Genomic DNA, 17,318 nt, shown 5'->3' on the forward strand with positions numbered 1-17,318 from the left:
CTGGCCGAAGGAGCCGGCGTACAGCTTCCGGGTCACGTGACCAGCATGACTAAGCCGCTTCTGGCGAACCAGAGCAGCGCACGGAAACGCCGTTTACCTTCCTGCCGGAGCGGTACCTATTTATCTACTTGCACTTTGACGTGCTTACGAACTGCTAGGTTGGCAGGAGCAGGGACCAAACAACGGGTGCTCACTCCATCACTGGGATTGGAACCACCGACCTTCTGATTGGCAAGTCCTAGACTGTTGGTCCACCCATCTCAGTATTGTCCACACAGACTGGCAGCTGCACTTCAAGATTTCAGACACTTGTCTCATCCAACTAACAGAGTTACAGTTTGAAATAAACTCAGTACATAACACAGTTCATGCTTGTCTTCCTTTGGCTCTGGGCATCACCTCCAAGCCAACCTAGCGGTAAAAAGTTTCACTTCCTGGAGTAGCGTTTAAACTTATTATATTTGCTGGTGAAACCGTCGCCTGCTTTAACTTTGAGAGAACACTGACCTCTACTTGTCAGCTTTGGTAAAGACGGCTGCACATTTCCTTCCCTAAGTTTCCTATATATAAGCTCTTGAGTCTCAGTCTGCCTCTGATGTGGAGTTTATCCATTCTTTTCTCTCTTCTCTGCTTCATTTTCAAAACACAGCAGCCCTGGCATGAGCTGCATCTGTGCAGAAGGGTGCAGGGTGCTGAACCCTTCCCTCCCTCATCATTTTTCAGCTCAAAATGGACCTCTCCTGGGTGCTTTTACACTTGTTGGGGGGGGAAAGATAGGGGTGCTCTTGAGCAGGAAAGCTGTAGGAGTGGAAAGGGGTTAAGCAGCTCTTCCCAGTTGGGTTTGGGGGAGGAGGCAATCCACAGAATCAACTCTGATTAACATGTAGTTTGAACTTTACTCATAAGGTAGGGTGTGCCTTGTTACGGTGCCGTTTCTTTGGGGATATACGCTCGGTATTTATTACCCCTGCTATGCAAAAATCTCGAAATGAATCCAGACTTCAGTGTCTAAAATCCCTGGTAGAGGACGAGGATCCTGAGATCACGTTAAGCATAGCCAAATTCTGTGTGATTGCCATAAAACTTAGGGAACAAGCCGTTCTATCATAATGATTACAGTTTTAAACGATAATGTTAGTGACTAAGTTTTAATTTATATATTTTTAACTGTTGCTATATCTGTATTGTCCCTCTTATACCTAATTACAAATTCAAATGTATCCCTATTGTGTTTTATGACTTCCTTGGTATTGTATGTGGGCTGGAACTGGTCCGTGACCGAAATAATAAAATTAATTCATAAGATAGTCTGGTGGGGAGCATGAGCATATGCTTGAAGCTTCTCCATAACTTCATTCTTGATGCTGTACACACCCTGCCCTATTTGCAATCTTTTCATTTTGATACTAGGAATGAAGATCGTGAGCGGGCGTGGAGGGCATCGCGAGACACCAAACTGGAGCCCATTCCAAACTGTGAAGCCTGGTGAGTTCACTCTTTGCCGTGGTGGCAGCTCTCGTGCACTCAGAATTTTCACCATCAACCTGTCCATAGCGAGCCATGCTGAGGAATTGCCAGGACAATGGGCAGGGCCTTTTTGGTGGTGGCACCCTCAACGAAACAATTTACTCCCCAGATAGGCAAGTTCAACAGGTCTGTCTTTCGGCTTGTTTGTTTTTCTGGAGATACGAAAGAACCATCGTTCCCTGGCAAACGTTTGGGGAGTTAACTTTAGTTTTCTGAGATTCCACCGAGGTCCTGTTGCTCTTTTCTGGTTTTATAGGGTTTTTAATGGCTGTGGCGCTGTTTGCTGGTTTTTACGGATGCATTTTAGTGGCTGTTTTTAGTGACTGGTTTTTATCCGTTGTTAGGTTTCCTCCGGGCTCCTTTGGAGCTATGGGGAGCAGAGGTAAATCTCTACACGAACGGTGCATGGCCCAGCTAAAGTGATGAAGTGCCTTCCAAGTTTGATCACTTTCAGTGGGAGAGTTAAGTACACTGACATCATAGAACCGTAGAGTTGGAAGGGATCAAGAGGGTCATCTAGTCCAACCCCCTGTGATGCAGGAATCTCCCTGCCCAACATGCGGCTTGGAACTCACGACCCTGAGTTTAAGAGTCGCATGCTCTTAATGACTGAGCTATCGTGCATGGGCTGAAAGTGGGTTTTTGTTTCGTTTTTATTATTTTTAAAAATAGATTACAAACATAAAGTCCAAAACAAAGCAGAACAAGACAGAGCAAAACAAAAAAGAAAGATAAAAAAGAAAAGAAAAAGAAAAATCACACATACAAAGAAAACCATAGGTAAAGGTACAGGGACCCCTGACCATTAGGTCCAGTCGTGGCCGACACTGGGGTTGCAGCGCTCATCTCGCTTTATTGGCCGAGGGAGCCAGTGTACAGCTTCCGGGTCATGTGGCCAGCATGACTAAGCCGCTTCTGGTGAACCAGAGCAGCGCACGGAAACACCGTTTACCTTCCCGCCGGAGCGGTAGCTATTTATCTACTTGCACTTGGATGTGCTTTCGAACTGCTAGGTTGGCAAGAGCAGGGACCGAGCAATGGGAGCTCACCCCGTCACGGGGATTCGAACCGCCGACCTTTTGATCGGCAAGTCCCAGGCTCTGTGGTTTAACCCACAGCGCCACCCGTGTCCCTCTAAGAAAACCATATCATCATACTAATCGTCACATACGTATACACATACTGACTTCCTTCCTTTGTTCTGAGACCTCATAGTTTTTAATCTTTCTGTATTGTTGTGTCTAGTGTAGATTACCTCTATCTTTATACCTCTTGCACCATTTTTCAATTTCTTTAACCCTGCAAAGCTTCATTCATTACATACCAATATACTTACTCCAGAACAATGTTTTTTCATATATCCCATTCTTTTAGTAATTTTTGGGCCGATTGTCCCCTTAAGAATACTGTGAATCTTGCCAAATATATATATAGATTCACAAAATCTGATTTGCCATTCTTTTATTGATTGGATTTCCCCCCGAAAGTGGGTTTTTAAAGTGCTTGACTTGGCCCCCTGGAAGCAAAGGAACGTAGGAAGGTGCCTGACTCAGACCACCAATTTATCCATCTAGCTTAATATTGTCTACACATATTGGAAGCAACTATCCCTGCCTGGAGACCCCTGCATTCAAAGCTGATCCTGTACTGCTGAGCTACAGCCTTTCCCCAAATAAATTGGTATTAGCTTAGAACACAGGCTTCCCCAGTGTGGTGCTGGTTCCCCAGTGGTGACAGCTGGGGCTGGTGTGAGCTGTACTTTCAAACATCTGGAGGGCTCTATGTTAGGGAAGACAAACTTCTTTTTTATTACAGACTTTATTGAATCTTTTTAGGACAATTGCCAAGCATCAAGCTAAAGCACAACTGCATGTATAGATGTTAAGTCTTGTATGCAGACTTAATTTTTTAATAATAATAATAATCAAGAGTTCTACATTCTATGTTTTGTTTTGTTTTTTAAAAAGCATGTTTCTAGTCCTTAATAAGCTCAAAGGTGGGTGTGTGATGAAATCTCAGAAACCAAAAAGCAATGTTTGGAGTCGGAGGGTGGGATAGGGCCAGAGTTCAGCTGGTCAGAGAGGGTGAGGTTTCTAGATCCTTTGTTCTTTCCATTTTAATTTTCAAGACTTTGTCTTGCAGTTAAAATAGCAATCCAGTAAGAAGTATGAAATTCATAAGGAGAGAGAGGAAAGAAGCACATGAGACATGGGTGGTGTGTGTGTGGAATATCATCATCATCAACAACCTTTATTATGGTCCAGAGGCCCAATAAATTGTTACAAAGCCATACACAATTCATATAGCCTACCTCCAGGTTAAACAAGCATTTTGTTCAGAATATAGGGATCATTGGTTCTTGCAACCACCGATAAAAACTTCGCCACTGCTAATGTTCTAGCGTTTGTCCGGTTTTCCAATAGGAACCTGACATAGTGAGTCTCTGATTTCCCCGAGAAAGGTACCAGCAAGGGTAATATCAGTTCAGCCCTGGCTTGCTCATATTTTGCACAGTGCAACAAAATATGTTTTATGGAATCGATGTCTTGAGCACACGAGCAAAGTCTGTCCTGGTAGGGAACTCCTCTCAACCTGCCATCCAACACTGCAGAAGGAAAGACGTTTAGTCTGGCTTTGGTGAAAAGCCTTCAATAATTTGGTACTGTCAGGTTTTTAATGTAAGATGTTAACTTAAAGACATGCCTATATTGTACTCCTACTGCCAGCGGACTACAGACTGCTTGTGATCGAGATCACAAGTCACTGTGTGCATTATCCCATAATCTTTGCTTTAACATCTTTAGGGCACCTTCATAACCCAGGTAATACAGTTGGGGGGAGGTGACAGACCAATAGAGGTGGCTTTTTTAGCCATGGTTTTTTTCCATTTGCTGACAAATTGTGTGGAATATCTTCCCCTTTTGCACATTAAAAAGCCATAAATGGATCTTCAGAAAGTCCATGACCATGTGTGAGCTTGCCGTAACTCAGGGCCCAGTGTAGTCCTGCAAGCTCGTTTTTCAGAACGAGCCTAGTTAAAGCCTAGGAAGCTACCTTAACACTGAGTTAGACCCCTGGTCCATTTTGCCAAGGGTTTCCGATACTTGGGTCTCCAGCTGCAGTTGGACTACAACTCCCATCATCCCTAGCTAGCAGGGCCAGTGGTCAGGGATGATGGGAGTTGTAGTCTAAAAACACCTGGAGACCCAAGTTTGGGAAACCCTGATATGGCTCAGTGCTGTCTGTACTGACTGGCAGTGGCTCTCTGGGATGGGCAGGGCTCCTACCAGCGGTACCTGGGGATGCCGAGGATTGAATATGAGGCCTTCTGCGTGCAAAGCAGAAACTTCACCTCTATAGCCCACCTTTTTTTCCAAGGAGCTCAAGGTGACGTACATAGTTCTTGTTGGCATGCAGCCAAGGAAGTGGGGGCAATTGGCAGGCCCCCAGCTGGCTCCAGCCCACCAGCCGGTGTGGCAATCAAACTCCAGTCCTTGATACAGCGTGAATCTGCGACCTGAGCCTCAGAAGCTGGGGCACGCTACTCAGCAGAGTAAACACTGCTCAAGAAGAAGTGGCAGGAGAGGCTGTGTGAGCCTATTTACAAGCAGTTTATTCAGCGTACATCAGGACAAAAGGAAACATGTCTGATCTCCTTTGTGTCCAAAGCAAGACAGCTAAAGCAAAAGCTATACACAAACTTGAGTTCCCAGCAAGCTGTGCTGGAGTGTAAACAGACATGTGACACACAACAATCATGCCTGTTCCTTAAGGTGGAACAGAATATCCCAACAGTTCTCTCCCCAACCCATTATATCCCCTCAACAACCCTGCGAGGTAGGCTAGGCTGGGAGTTAGTGACTGGCCCAAGAACACCCAGCAAGCTTCATGGCCAAGTGGGGAGTTGAACCCTGGCCTCCCAGACCCTAGTCGGACGCTTTAACCACTGCTCCACACTGCCTGTCAGCAGTCTCAGTAAGGTAAAGGGTAAAGGGACCTCTGACCAGTCGTGGCCGACTCTGGGGTTGCGCCGCTCATCTCACTTTACTGGCCGAGGGAGCCGGCGTACAGCTTCTGGGTCATGTGGCCAGCATGAACCAGAGCAGCGCACGGAAACGCCGTTTACCTTCCCGGCAGAGCGGTACCTATTTATCTACTTGCACTTTGACGTGCTTATGAACTGCTAGGTTGGCAGGAGCAGGGACCGAGCAACGGGAGCTCACCCCGTCGCCGGGATTCGAACCGCCGACCTTCTGATCGGCAAGCCCTAGGTTCTGTGGTTTAACCCACAGCGCCACCCACGGTCTCAGTACCTAGCTCCATATTGTAGGCCAGGGTTCCAGGCTGGGGACCTTTCCTGCCTACCTGGAAATGATAGGGATTCAGGCTGGGACCTGCTGCATGCAAAACAGAATCTCTCCCCCAGAGCAAGCACACTGGGGGAGACTCTTGAGAGCAGGCTGAAGGGACTGAAATAACTCCTTTTCTCCCCCATCTTATTCCCTGCGGCTCCTCCTGCGCTGCCTTTGCCTCTGCCTGGTGGGAGGGCTGCCCCTTCAGCGCCAAGCCGACGACTGAGGAAGTCAAGGGCTGGTCCCAGTCTTTTGACAAGTTGATGAAGAACCCAGCCGGCAGGAACGTGTTCCGGGAATTCTTACGGACTGAGTACAGCGAGGAGAACATGCTCTTCTGGCTGGCTTGCGAGGAACTCAAAAGCGAGTGCAACAAGCACGCCATCGGCGAGAAGGCTCGGATGATCTACGAAGATTACATCTCCATCCTTTCGCCCAAGGAGGTACCTGTCCGTTTGCAGCTAGAATTATTGACTTGGAAGGGGTCCCGTCCCAAGGGTCAGCTAGTCCCACTCCCTACAGTGCAGGAATCTCAACTAGATCATAGCTACCCAACCTATGCTTAAAAACTGTTATTTGATAATGTACTTTATTATCCCAGCTCCTTCCCTCCCTCCCCCTCGCTGATGTTTCCATTTCCCCTGTAGTCCCCAGTAGGGCTGGGCAATGTATCGATACGTCATCCAAAATCGGTTTGAAGTCCACATCATGATAACGGTTTCATAATATTTGACATGGCAATATTTTGCGAATCATATGTGTGTGCTGTGTAAAAAAACGCTATGTGGGGAGAAACGGCCATCCCTTTTCTCGTGATTCCTGCCGCCCCTGTTGCTCTGCAATACAAAATAACAGTCGTAACAATTGGTTAAAGATAAGTAAAAATGTGTTGCTTTTAGACCCCTAAGTAGGAGCAGTTTCCAGGACATTACCCCATTTGCTTCTACGTAGTTGACATCCTTATTGCAGACAAAATCAGTACAGTCATACCTCGGGTTAAAGTCGCTTCAGGTTGAGCGTTTTCAGGTTGCGCTCCGCGACAACCCGGACATAACGGAATGGGTTACTTCCGGGTTTCACCGCTCACGTATGCGCAGATGCTCAAAATGACGTCACGCGCATGTGGAGAAGCGCCGAATCGTGACCCGCAGATGCGGGTTGTGTTCTACTCAGGATGCAAACAGGGCTCCGGAACAGATCCCGTTCACATCCAGAGGTAGCACTGTATATCGCGATGTTTAGCTGGTGAAAACCAGACATCGCTCAGCCCTTCTCCCCAGCAGATTCGCTTTCCATCTTTCCCCTAAAAGGTGTGTTGCTTCTCTCGCCCACCTGTCCCTCAGGTCAGCCTGGACTCCCGCGTCCGCGAAGGCATCAACCGCAAGATGCAGGAGCCATCCTCGCACACCTTCGACGATGCACAGCTACAGATCTACACGCTCATGCATAGAGACTCCTATCCCCGTTTTCTGAACTCGGCCGTATACAAAGCACTGCTCCAGAGCGTCTCTCGGTCATCCTCGGAGTCCTAAGCCCCTTCCACCACCACCATCACTGGGGAGGATGGGGAGAGAAGCAAAATACGAAGTGACGGTTCTCCTTTCATACGGCAGGTGTTAACTTTGGGGTTTTTAAATATATATATATATATATATATATGGACCTCCCACTTGGTCTTACAGAACCAAGGGACCTGAAATGGCATTCTGGGCCAAATCCTGTAAAACCACCTCAGTTCTGAACAACAAGCTGCTGGTCCAACTTACTAGGAAGTTCACTCCGTGCAAACCTGCCCCGTCTTCTTCTGCCAGAAAGGTGACACCTGCCATCACATGAACCTCAAAACTCAGGCCTCTGCTTTTACTACTGAATCCGTGTTGGCAAGCTAGCTGACCACGCAGAAGAACTAAAGTACGGAAGGAATCGGCCAACTGGTGCAGGGAGGGGTGGGGGTTGGGAGGGGGCAAGAGAATCCTGGGCAACATGGCGAAAGAAAAGAAAAAGGCCAAAATCCACATTCTGAATATTGTTCTTCCTGTCTTTTTTCTGTTTTGTTTGGTTTTCCCTGTTTTTTTAAAAAAAGAGCTGTTTCCGTGGCAGATCTCAAATGGTTCTGGTGGAAGCTTCAGTCAGACCGATATGGGTGTAGCATCAGAATATTCTGAATTGCACAGGTGTAGGTGGTGGTTTTTGGCCAGAGAAGAGTCCCGTGCAACTCAAAGGCTTTCTCTATTCCCCCAAGTTGCATTTATTCCAGCTGGGGCCAGACCTCGGGAAGGCTTCTGTCATCTCTGATGTGGGAAAACTGAGGAGGGCTTGACCTCAGAGCTCTTGGAGGGGGGGATAGGTAGGGTTGTTGAGGAGTTCCACTGAAAGCAGACCTCCCTGGTGCAAATCATGATTTTGCCCTTCCCAGAAGCAACCCGGAAGTAAACTCCCAAATTTCCTCAGATCCCAGAAGTGTACAGAAGGCTTCCATGTGTTAGCAGCACTGGGGAATTCTTAGTACGATTACGTGTTCGTCCTACAAAGATTCAGGAGGCCTTTGGCGGTGCAGATGCTTGTTGGAGCCCATCATATTCTGAGAGGTGTGAGGCTCTGGAACTGAGACCTGGTTTTCGAAAGGTGAAGGAAATGATTGGCAGGTGGAAAATGGGGGTTCCACCTTGGATGGAGCAGACTTGGTTGGAGAAGGAAACCTTTCTGTCGGGCCACAGCACTCTGTGGCATAGCAGTCATGCCAAGATCAGGCCTTGAGCCTCTGAAGGCTGTTGCTTTCGTGTGAGCTTCCTAGAAGCATCTGGTTAAGCATGGAGGAAGCAGAAAGCTAGAACAGATGGACCATTGGTTTCATCCAGCTGGTCTGTCCTCACTGTACATGCTAGAGCAGAATGGAGTAGCTCAGTCGTGTCTTTTGGAGGAAGACAGAGCATCTCTCTCCAGCAATTCAACAGCAGAAGTAGGCTGAGTGAGTGAGATAGGACTATGGGATATGGGATGGGGTGGCCTGTCTCAGAGGCTGGGTTGCTTAGCAACAACCTGTAAGGAAGCCTAAGGGTCAAGGGTGTCACACACACCTCTCAGATAGGGCTGTGGTTCCTTTTAATCAGAATTGCAGAGTTGGGAGGGACCTTGAGGACCATCTAGTCCAACCCCCTGCAATGCAAGAACCTCAACTAAAGCAGCTAGGGCAGGTGGCCATCCAGCCACTGCTTAAAGACTCCCAGAAGGAGTCCATTCCACCGTTGAACAGCTGTTGCCACCAGAAAGTTCTTCCTCCTGTTTAGTCAAAATCTCCTTGTAACATGAAGCCGTTGTTTCGGGTCCTATCCTCATAGGAGCAGGAGAAACCCAGCTTGCTCCATCTTCCATGCGGCAGCTCATTAGATATTTGAAGATGGCCATCATATCTCCTCGCGGTCTCCTCTTGAGGAGACAGGCGTCCCACTAGATTTGGTTTCTCCCATCATACCGTTGCAGTAACAGGAGAAGCTGTATCCACAAAAAGGGAGAGACGCTTCCGAGGTAGAAACTCCTTGCATGGAGTGAGACGGCTGCCCTTCTTGTTCTGTTCATTCAGTGTTTCTCCAAGCGAAACCCTCACCTGAACTATGCCAGGTCCCAGTGGGCATCTCCCTGGGGCAATGCCACTTTGTGGACTCTTCCTCACACTAGATGTGCAGCTGGTTTTGTGTCTTCTTCCATCAAAGATGGGACATCCTCCTTTTCTTCTTCTTTCCCCCCCCCCTCCATGATCTCAAAAGCTTATATTGTTTGATGCTGGGTGCCAAAATTGGAGCTTGTGTCACGACCACAGCCTGTTTGCCATGGCCTCTTCCGAAAGATGGGCGTGGATGTCTGTCGAAATCATGTTTTCATCAAGCCACAATATGCAATGATGTTGCGGCCTCTGTGTCGCCGCCACCCCACACCAATGTTGGAGAGCCAGTAAGACTTGAGCTCCTTCTCAACTGTCTTTTATTTGCAGTTCTCTCGTTTCTGCCTGGTAACACCTGCACTTTGTGAAACTGGCCTTGGAGAGTCTTAAAAGGAGCGATTGGGTTTCCCTTTTCCCTCTTTCCACACAACACTCAGAGGGCACACGTTCACATCATGGCAGGCTTCACACACACAACAAACCCTTTTTTGACCTGTGGAACTCTCTTCCACCAGAAGTAATAAAGGCCAATTGTGTCAATTGAGGATTATTATTTTTTTACAGGTGCGAGAAATGTGAGAATTGCAGCAAGTGACCTCAAGTAATTACAACAGTGTGAATAGGCTGAGTGTCTTTAATTCTGGAAAGGAAATGGCACTTTGCGAGAGAGTACTGTAGCTCTGTTAGGATACATCTTTCCTGATTCAGACTGGACAGATCAGTTCTGACTCTTGCATTGATATAGATGTAGTGACAACAAAATCTTTCTCTTGAGTGCCAGTTCCTACATTCTGGTGTGTTCGTGGAATGCAGAGGTTTGCAGAAATGCAAAAAAAGAATTCTTTTTTTTTTTAGGAAAAGAAATGAGGGACAACTCCAAAACAGCTCAAGGAGGGCTGAGTATGCTCGATTGGACTGGAATGCTGTCTGTTGTAGCATGGGGAACTGAAAACAGTGAATGCAATTGAATATCCAGGAAGGAAGCATGGCTGGGTAGCTGGAACACTAGACAGAAGGATTCCATACTGCAACATTTAATATATATATATATATATTTGGCAGATTCCTCTTACGCAGCATAATTACGTGGTGCTTTGTCTTCTACTCACAACAATCCTGTGATGTAGATCGTTCTTATTCCCATGTCATAAATTGAAAACTCAAAACAACGCGGCAAGTGCCTCATCAGCACCCACAACTCTCTTAATGGGCGGTGACAGTCGTGCTTCTGTGAGTCTTGTCCCTTTGGGTTAAGGAATATGACTAGGGTTTGTGCTGTGCATTGAGTGGGAAAGCCAAGAGGTGAAGTTGTGTCACAGTAACTATAGGGGAAAATAAAATTCCCCTGTAGGTGATGTTGGCTCAATATCTAGAGAATTTACTTTGGCAGGCATCTGCCAGATCCATGCAAAAAAAAATTACGGCCCACCTGGCACACTGATTTTGGGGAACAGGCAATAAAATGTGGGGTTATGTTCCATGTTCTGGGGTGGCTGTACGTTATGCTGCTTTGAACATGGAGGTGGTGATTATCTGAGTGCTCCACCAAGGAACGAAGACACAACCACACGTGTTGCTTCTTAATGCTGTACAGTGGTGCCCCGCAAGATGAATGCCTCGCAAAACGAAAAACGCGCAAGACGAAAGGGTTTTTCCGTTTTTGCGTCGCTTCGCTAGACGATTTTCCCTATGGGCTTGCTTCGCAAGACGAAAACGTCTTGCGAGTTTGTTCACTTTTTTCCTAAAGCCGCTTGAAGAGGCGCAGTTGCGACGGACCGTGCTTCGCAAGACAAAAAACATCGCAAGACGAAGAGACTCGCGGAACGAATTAATTTCGTCTTGCGAGGCACCACTGTATTGTGGTTGCCTAAAAGCAGCAGAAATGCATCTGAGTTCCAGCACTTTTCTGACCAAAGCTTTTCCTGCAAACGTGGATCAGGTACGAGGTCTGTGGATATAAAAGGTCTGGTTCAGGTATGAGAGAGAGAAATGTTTGGGGGAATGGTCAAGAGATTACCCTGCTAATTGTTCTTACTGGACAGATGTTGGGATGGGCAGATCAAAAGCTGGAAGAGAAAGGGTTACGTGACCTCTCCCCACCCAACCTTCCAATTGGGCCATTTTCAATTTAAAAAGAAGCATAGCACTCTAATGTAGTGCTAGACTATCCAGTGCTCAGGATGGAGAGCAGGTTTGCCACAGGAAGTCTCCCTATGTGGTTTCTCCAATATGGGTGTTATTCACTGGGGTGAATGGGCACTTTTCATAAAACAATCAGTCAATGGTATTCAGGCAGGACATGGTCTACAATCTGCAATGTTTTACAACAAGTTCCAACTCCCCTTTCTTCTTGGACTCCCAAAATGTAAAGTTACTACAGTGGTACCTTGGGTTGAGTGCTTAATTCGTTCCGGAGGTCTGTACTTAACCTGAAACTGTTCTTAACCTGAAGCACCACTTTAGCTAATGAGGCCTGCTGCTGCCGCACCGCCAGAGCACGATTTCTGCTCTCAACCTGAAGCAAAGTTCTTAACCTGAAGCACTATTTCTGGGTTAGCGGAGTCTGTAACCTGAAGTGTATGTAACCTGAGGTACCACTGTATATGAAACCCAATGAAATCTTCAGTTCTTAGTGAGGGTGGACACTTTCCCATTAGGATGTTGTTTAACAACTTTTCATAAGCCTACTCTGACTTTTAAAGGTAAAGGGACCCCTGACCATTAGGTCCAGTCGTGACCGACTTGGGTTGTGGCGCTCATCTCACTTTATTGGCCGAGGGAGCTGGCGTACAGCTTCCGGGTCATGTGGCCAGTATGATGAAGCTGCTTCTGGCGAACCAGAGCAGCGCACGGAAACACCGTTTACCTTCCCACCAGAGCGGTACTTATTTATCTACTTGCACTTTGACGCACTTTCGAACTGCTAGGTTGGCAGGAGCAGGGACCGATCAACGGGAGCTCACCCCGTTACGGGGATTCGAACCGCCGACCTTCTGATCGGCAAGTCCTAGGCTCTGTGGTTTAACCCACAGCGCCACCCGCGTCCCACCCTGACTTTTAGAGGAAAACAAAACAGAATTCTTAATTTGAAGATTCGCAATATCAGAAATGTTGCTCATCTGACAGCCATCCTTCCTCCACCCTATAGTATTTGACACCAGAAGTCTGGATTGCCTGGCGCTGAGAGTACGAATCTGATTTATGACAGCAAGTATCAAAAGACCCTATGCCACACTCAAAGGAGTGGTAAATGCAATGCAAATGACAGTGTGAAAGAACAGACAGAGGAAGTCTGAGTACTGTTTTAAATGTACCTTCTCAGACACAAGCATTTTGGGAACTTCAGTGTTCACTCAAGTATCGGGTGAATGGGTAAACGAGTCCTGCCTGGGGCATGGACAAAATATTGTCCCCAACCTTTTAGAATCAAATGTGATTCCTACACAGCTCCATAGGAGCGCGGCGCAAAAGGCAGATGAAAACTTGAGATGCATCACAACATTTGGAGCAAATGGCTTCATAAAGGAACAAGCCTGCATTGCGTGATAGCTATTTTCAAGTTAGCTGAGTGGGATAAGTGCATTTTCTCAAGGTGAGAGAGACGGGCTAAATTTGAAGAGCTTTGGGAGCCTCTGCCTGAGCTGAGTCTGTAAGAATTTTGAGGGAAGCTGCAATAATTTTTATTTTTTTAACCTTAAGCAAAGCTTCCACATGCACTTTTGCACATCTCTGGGAAAGGACACATACAAATTATTCCAGCTGTGCTCTGGGCAAAGTTAGGTAATCTATGGAGATTCATGTAATTGAGCCCTGTCAGTTCTGACTGGGCACTTAACAACAACGTCTCTCCTGGGATATTGATTTGGGTTTAAGAGACATTTATAGACTGCCCTTCATCCCAAAGGATCCCCAGGTGGTGAACATACAAGATGAAACAGTCTACAGTGGCGCCTTGGTTCTCAAACTTAATCCGTTCCGGAAGCCCATTCCAAAACCAAAGTGCACTTTCCCATAGAAAGTAATGCAAAACAGATTAATCCGTTCCAGGCTTTTAAAAACAACCCCTAAAACACCAATTTAACATGAATGTTACTATCTAACGAGACCATTGATCCATAAAATGAAAGCAATAATGTACAGTACTGTAAAACAAATAAGACAGTATTATAGATGATAAAAATTATCTTCCACACAGTCACGAGAACAACAGAAAAAAGCCTCAAAAATGCCAAATAGCAAAAACAAAAGGGCCAAACTTAATCCATTCCGGAAGTCCATTTGACTTCCAAAATGTTTAAAAACCAAGGCGCAGCTTCTGATTAGTGCAGGCACCCTGGAAACGATAGCTGACAGCCACATTGGTCGTTTGGCTTCCGAAAAACATTTAAAAACCCACACTTCCAGGTTTTTGGCATTTGGGAACCAAGGTGTTTGAAAACCAAGGTACCACTGTACTTAAAACATCACATTAAGCAGGTAAAGTGGTTCAAGCACTGAAATATTCATGCCTGTTCACAGACCTTCAAATGCACATGTGGAAATCTCTCCAAGTTGTCAGTGAGCTGGAGGCAGCCTCCTTTTGTGGAGATTCACCAATCGGAGGGTCTGCTGCAGAGAAAGCCCTATTGTATGACACAGACCTGGCCGCAACATCAGGTGCAGCCACCAATGGAAGCAAAGTAACAAGGCCCAGCCTGGCAAGTAATGGAGAGTAGCTCCCAGTGAGTTCTTTGGTCCCGACTCCCAAGTTGTTAAAAGGCAGCACCTTGAAGCAAATGTCAGTGACATCTGGCAGATAGCTACAACTGAGAGAGCCGTTTTCTCACAGGAAACTGGGCTTCCAGTTTAATTTTTCTTTAGTCGTGTCCACGGGACATGGGTGGCACTGTGGGTTAAACCACAGAGCCTAGGACTTGCCGATCAGAAGGTTGGCAGTTTGAATCCCCACGACGGGGTGAGCTCCCATTGCTCGGTCCCAGCTCCTGCCAACCTAGCAGTTCGAAAGCACATCAAAGTGCAAGTAGATAAATAGGTACTGCTCTGGCGGGAAGGTAAACGGCGTTTCCGTGCACTGCTCTGGTTCGCCAGAAGCGGCTTAGTCATGCTGGCCACATGACCTGGAAGCTGTATGCCGGCTCCCTTGGCCAATAAAGAGAGATGAGCGCCACAACCCCATAGTTGGTCACGACTGGACCTAATGGTCAGGGGTCCCTTTACCTTTACCTAGTTGTGTCCAACTCTTTGTGACCCCATGGACCAGAGCACGCCAGGCACTCCTGTCTTCCACTGCCTCCCGCAGTTTGGTTTGGTCAAACTCATGTTGGTAGCTTCGAGAACACTCTCCAACTTAATACCCTCCAACATTTCTCCAATGTGGCACAAAGGGTGGGAGAATATGATTAAAAGGTACATGTAATCTTTGGGACATGCGGGAAGTTTATCAAATGCATGGTAGACAAAGCAGATTGACAATTCTGTCCAGAGCACTAGAGCTCTGGGTATCCCAATGGATTTTACTGGGAGTGGATTCGAGACAGACCAACGTACTGCTCACAAAGCAGTATGGAATTTATGTTGATTTATCACCAGGGTTCATCTAGTCCAACCCCCTGAAATACTGGGATCTTTAATCCAATGTGGGGCTCAAACCCACAACTCTGAGATTAAAAGTCTTGTGCTCTACCAACTCAGCTATCCTAGCAGTAGATCACTGCCGCTGTCTTAGATAGATCTGTTTCATTTTAAAAAAGAAAATGCATGGAGGACAGCTTAGCTACTTAGCCATGCTGATAAAGTGGAATCTCCACATTTCAGGCAGCGTCAACCCCAACACCAGTTTGTGGGTCATGTTGGTTTGCGAATTTCCTAGAAGCACCTTGGCTGGCAACTCTTGGAAACTTGTTGCTTGGCTATGCATGGAGCCTTGGTTTCTAGTCTCCTGTTCTCTTGTGCAACTTTCAATTGCTGTAATGTATCTGCAAGGGGATTTTCTGTACAGTGTGTCCATGATTCAATGCATAGAGAATCCTGTTTGGGGGGCGGGGAGTAGGACTATGACCTTCAGATTCCCCTATCTCTTTCTACGCTTCAGCTTGTCATGAAGATGAGAGCAGGAGAGCTGCGGCCCATCAAAATGATTCCTTTATATCTGCATTTTAAAATTGCAGCAGTTTCCCTAAAATTAATGATCAGGAAATGCTATTTTGCAGTGGATCTTATATTGCACTCATTTTTGATTATTTTTTTTGGTCCCCCCCGAAGAAAATCCTTACTCTATGGATGCCATGGAAACAGCAGCGAGTACCAAACTGAATGCACAACTGTTGTTTCTCCATATCAAGCAACTCCAGCAGGAATAGAAATACGTTGGGGGAAGGAGAGGAAAATATGTTTATTTTTGCAAAACAGAAAAGGTGGAGCTTGGAAGCGGATTGGCAGACAGGCTGCAATATTTGCCATATTTAGTCTGTTCTCCAACTGGCAAATGTACAAAACAGCTATGGAATCCCAGCACACAGAGGCTTGACGTGGCAGGCTGCCTTTTCAGATCATGTCAAATCCTTTCTGACCCATCCCTCTACCAAAAAAAACCTTCATTTTTTTATTTTTTTAAAGTCTCTCCCACCCGAACCAATTGCGGCAGTGAGTTCCTGGTGTCTTTAAGTGAAGGTGTTTTAGAAGGAAAGGACAACAATGAACATGCTATTTTATTTTATTTTATTTAAACGGCCTTTGCGGTTCCACTGCTTGGAAAGGGAGAATGAATGTTCACATCCATGGATATTCCAAGATCCTCCTGTGCCGGCAGGCTAGAGAGATGCTACGAAACCAATTCAAGGAAGCAAAAGCGCCTGGCTGTTGTACGTGGCTTTCCCTTTCGCCTGCTGGACGGCTATTTTATTTTTTTAAAACAAAAACAAAGGCAACCAATGGGGTTTTGCTCTCACCTCTGCCCTCTTTAGAAGGAAATCCTGCTGGACCTAAATCTGCAAATTATGCATAGTCATTTCGCCCTGTGGCACTGATTTCTAAAGAGGGACTTTGATGTTATAATAATAATAATTTATTATTTATACCCTGCCAAACTGGCTGGGTTTCCCCAGCCACTCTGGGTGGCTTCCAACAGAATATTAAAATACAATAGTCTATTAAACATTAAAAGCTTCCCTAAACAGGGCTGCCTTCAGATGTCTTCTAAAAGTCAGATACTTGTTTATTTCCTTGATATCTGGTGGGAGGGCGTTCCACAGGGCGGGCGCCACCACCGTGAAGGCCCTCTGCCTGGTTCCCTGTAACCTCACTTCTCGCAGGGAGGGAAGTGCCAGAAGGCCCTCGGCGCTGGACCTCAGTGTCTGGGCAGAATGATGGGGGTGGAGATGCTACTTCAGCTATATTGGGCCGAGGCCATTTGGGGTTTAAAGGTCAGCACCAAGACTTTGAATTGTGCTTGGAAACGTCCTGGGAGCCAGTGTAGGTCTTTCAAGACTGGTGTTATGTGGTCTCGGCGGCTGCTCCCAGTCACCAGTCTAGCTGCTGCATTCTGGATTAGCTGTAGTTTTCCGGGTTTTAGAATTGTTACCTGGGTGCAGTGCATGAAGAGCCTCATCTTTCTGTTAGGAATTTTTATTACAGTGGTACCTCTGGATGCGAACGGGATCCATTCCGGAGCCCCGTTTGCATCCTGAAGCGAACGCAACCTGCGTCATTTTGAACGTCAGCGCATGCGCGGGCAGCGAAACCTGGAAGTAACGCGTTCCGTTACTTCCGGGTCGCCGCGGAGC

General features: G+C 46.7%; 1 protein-coding gene across 4 annotated transcripts in view; it reads left to right on the top strand.

Annotated features, from left to right (window-relative positions):
• Positions 1-10,077, top strand: part of RGS19 (regulator of G protein signaling 19) — a 57,635-nt gene extending 47,558 nt beyond the window's left edge. For 3 of the 4 annotated variants that reach the window (XM_053394518.1, XM_053394519.1, XM_053394521.1), the window contains exons 4-6: positions 1,411-1,485; positions 6,088-6,322; positions 7,190-10,077. In XM_053394518.1, the coding sequence (XP_053250493.1) occupies positions 1,411-1,485; positions 6,088-6,322; positions 7,190-7,411 (532 nt within the window). In that variant the 3' untranslated portion in view covers positions 7,412-10,077. The remainder of the gene's footprint in view (positions 1-1,410; positions 1,486-6,087; positions 6,323-7,189) is intronic. The other variant, XM_053394522.1, reaches the window with a different exon arrangement.
• Positions 10,078-17,318: the final 7,241 nt, after the last annotated feature.

The sequence above is a fragment of the Podarcis raffonei genome, chromosome 6, assembly GCF_027172205.1.
Source record: "Podarcis raffonei isolate rPodRaf1 chromosome 6, rPodRaf1.pri, whole genome shotgun sequence".
Classification (NCBI taxonomy): Eukaryota; Metazoa; Chordata; class Lepidosauria; order Squamata; family Lacertidae; genus Podarcis; species Podarcis raffonei.